General features: G+C 43.6%; 1 protein-coding gene across 1 annotated transcript; it reads right to left on the reverse strand.

Moving 5' to 3' along the window:
- Positions 1-221: 221 nt before the first annotated feature.
- LOC130994217 (uncharacterized) lies at positions 222-1,019 on the reverse strand. The gene has a single exon (XM_057919252.1). The coding sequence runs from the start codon at positions 1,017-1,019 to the stop codon at positions 222-224; it is 798 nt and encodes a 265-aa protein (XP_057775235.1).
- Between the last annotated feature and the right edge of the window lie 2,087 nt (positions 1,020-3,106).

Genomic DNA, 3,106 nt, shown 5'->3' on the forward strand with positions numbered 1-3,106 from the left:
AACATGATTCATAAGGGGCATTAGTCAAGCCAAAAGGCATAACTAACCACTCATACAAACCAAGTTTTGTCTTAAAAGCAGTTTTCCATTCATTGCCTTCCTTAATCCTAATTTGATGGTATCCGCTACGCAAATCAATCTTAGAGAACACGCAAGCACCATGCAACTCATCAAGCATGTCATCTAAACGAGGAATGGGATGGCGATACTTTACCGTGATGTTATTGATGGCTCGACAATCGCATCTTCAAGCTTGCGTCCTTCTTGGGTAAGAGTAGAACAGGTACCACACAAGGACTCAAACTCTCCCTCACATGCCCTTTAGCTAATAACTCGCCGATTTGCCTCTCCAACTCCTTTGTCTCCTCCGGATTGGTTCGGTAGGCTGGTCGGTTCGACAGAGTAGCTCCAGGCACAAAATTAATTTGATGTTCAATCCCTTGAATTGGTGGTAAACCATGCGGTGTATCATCGGGAAAAACTTCAACAAATTCTTGCAAAACCGAACGGATAGAAGGGGGTAGAGAAGAGAGATCATTAGTAATAATCAAGTTCTCATTAAACCGCAACACAATAATCGGCCTCTCCTCCTTCATGCACCACTTCAAATCACAAGACCTAGCAAGGAAGGACTTATGTGTCAATCCAATCTCCTTCTTCTCCACCGGCTGCTTCTTACTCTTCACCTTATCCGCCTCCTTTTGCAATTGCACTTGATCCTCATAAACTTGTTTAAGGCTAAGAGGGACAAGTGACACCTTCTTTTGCTTATACTCAAAGGAGTACTTGTTGGTGAATCCATCATGAGTAACTCGTCTATCAAACTGCCACGGCCTACCCAACAAGATGTGGCTCGCCTGCATGGGAATAACATCGCACAACACCTCCTTCTCATACTTCCCAATGCGAAATGGCACTTTCACTTGCTTGGTGACTTTAACGACGCCAGTCTCATTCAGCCATTGCAGACGATATGATTTGGGGTGTTTTACCTCGGTCAGCCCCAATCTCTCCACCATGGACTTACTTGCTACATTCGTGCAACTCCCTCCATCAATGATCACACTACATACCTTGTCTTGAACAAGACATCTTGTGTGAAAGAGGTTCTCCCGCTGCTCTCTCTCCTCCGGTTGAGTTTGGACACTCAAAGCTCTCCTAGCTACAAACAGTTGTCCATTTGGTGCGAAAATCTCCTCACACTCCTCCTCGTCGTCGGGGTCCTCTAATCCAGGCATCACTGGATCGGTCTCCTCTCCGTCTGTCACGACATCACCGTCATCTCTTATGATCACGATTCGCATGTTTGGACATTCGCTCATGATATGTCCAAATCCTTGGCACTTGAAACACTTCTTATCTCGGTTTCTACCATCGGGCACGACGGTGGTGCTCAAATTTGCGGCATTCGGCCCCTCTCTCTGACTCTGTCGCTGGTTGCCGCCAGAGCTGGAAGTGTTCTGACTTTGTCTCTGGCTGCCGCCAGAGCTGTAAGGGCTCTGACTCTATCTCTGGTTACTGCCAAAGCTGTAAATGCTCTGACTCTGTCTCTGGTTGCTGCCAGAGCTATAAATGTTCTGACTCTGTCTCCGATTGCCGCCAGAGCTGTACGTGTTCGGACGCTGACTCTGTCTCTGGGTGCCCCTCCTCTTGAGTTGATTCTCAATCTTTATTGCCATGTGGACCATGTCCTCCAACTCAACATAATGTTGCAACTCCACCTTATCACGAATATCCCAATGTAATCCAGCCAAGAATCTAGCCATGGTCGTCTCTCTGTCCTCCACAACATTGGCTCGAATCATGGTGACTCATCCAAAAACACCTAACGGATGGACTCGAATTTATACGAGGTCGTCCTAGGGTGGTAAGGTGACTCAAGTCGTCTCACAAGGAAGACTTAGCAGGGCTCTAATCGTATTGCTCACAAGAAACTTAAAAGAAATCTAAACACTCTAATCGGGTAATTGGGTCTGACACTTTCTCTCCGATTAACTAATGCGTAATTAAAATAAAGCATATAAAGTTAACTAGGCAAAAGATAGGAAGCCAATAAGAACGCAAGAAGGAAAACAAAGCTAAGGTTCTAAACTAGCAATCTAGAAAGCAATCATCAATTCAACACCATAAACAACGATTATCTAGGCGAAATAACATATTAACATTTAATCAAATGAATGTTAAGCAAACACACACAATCCAAGAGAATTCCGCAAGCAACTCAACGACGAACTAACTAGAACATGGTATTTGAACATTAACGAAATCAACAAGAGTTTCCAACTCCAACACTAAACCAAACGATCATAAACTTGTAAACATCAAAGATTAATAACTACCTAGGCAAGAAACTAAATCAAGCATAAGATTCGAATGCAAAGAAAATCTTAATCTCCATAAAAAGAAATCTCTAAACTTTCACCAACAAGAAGGGAAAAACGTAAGCAATAGCAACGAACTACGAATCACGTAGATTATCTAAACTCAACAACAATCATCTCTAATCCTTACATCCATCAAAAGTATAAAACAAGGATTCAATTAACCAAAGAATTCATATAATCAAGATTATTTAAACTCAACAATAATAATCTCCAATCATCACATTCATCAAAGCAAAGAAACAAAAACTCAAATAACCAAGGGATTCATAAACAAAGAGAATCAAAGGGAGTTCTTACAAAACATAGCAATCCAAGGAAAACCAATCCGATGAAGTGTTAATTGACATCCAAAGCAATCCAATGAATCCACAATCGAAAGTAATTGATTTGAAACTCTAAAAACCCAAGGAAAAATGTGGAAATCGCCCTTGGAGGCTGCTGGGTTCGAGTGTATAAAGTGAAACCCTAGAGATGGGTTTTAAACTAAAAAATTCGTAACTGCCAGATCACGCAGTAGGCGGCCGCCTAGAGAAGGCGGTGGCCTAGAAGTAGGCGGTGGCCTAGAGAAGGCGGTGGCCTAGAAGTAGGCGGTGGCCTAGAGAAGTAGGCGGCCGCCTACTACCCCTTTCGTAAATCCAAAGTAGGCGAGCGGCGAGGCTAGGCGGGCGCCGTGCGCGCGGCGTTTTTGTTTTGGTCCGTTCTCCCTCGTTTCAAGTCGGATT

The sequence above is a fragment of the Salvia miltiorrhiza genome, chromosome 7 (genome assembly GCF_028751815.1).
Source record: "Salvia miltiorrhiza cultivar Shanhuang (shh) chromosome 7, IMPLAD_Smil_shh, whole genome shotgun sequence".
NCBI classification, from domain to species: domain Eukaryota; kingdom Viridiplantae; phylum Streptophyta; class Magnoliopsida; order Lamiales; family Lamiaceae; genus Salvia; species Salvia miltiorrhiza.

Coding starts and splice junctions, on each gene's coding strand:
- LOC130994217 (XM_057919252.1), bottom strand. CDS start 1,019: ATGGTGGAGAGATTGGGGCTGACCGAGGTAAAACACCCCAAATCATAT.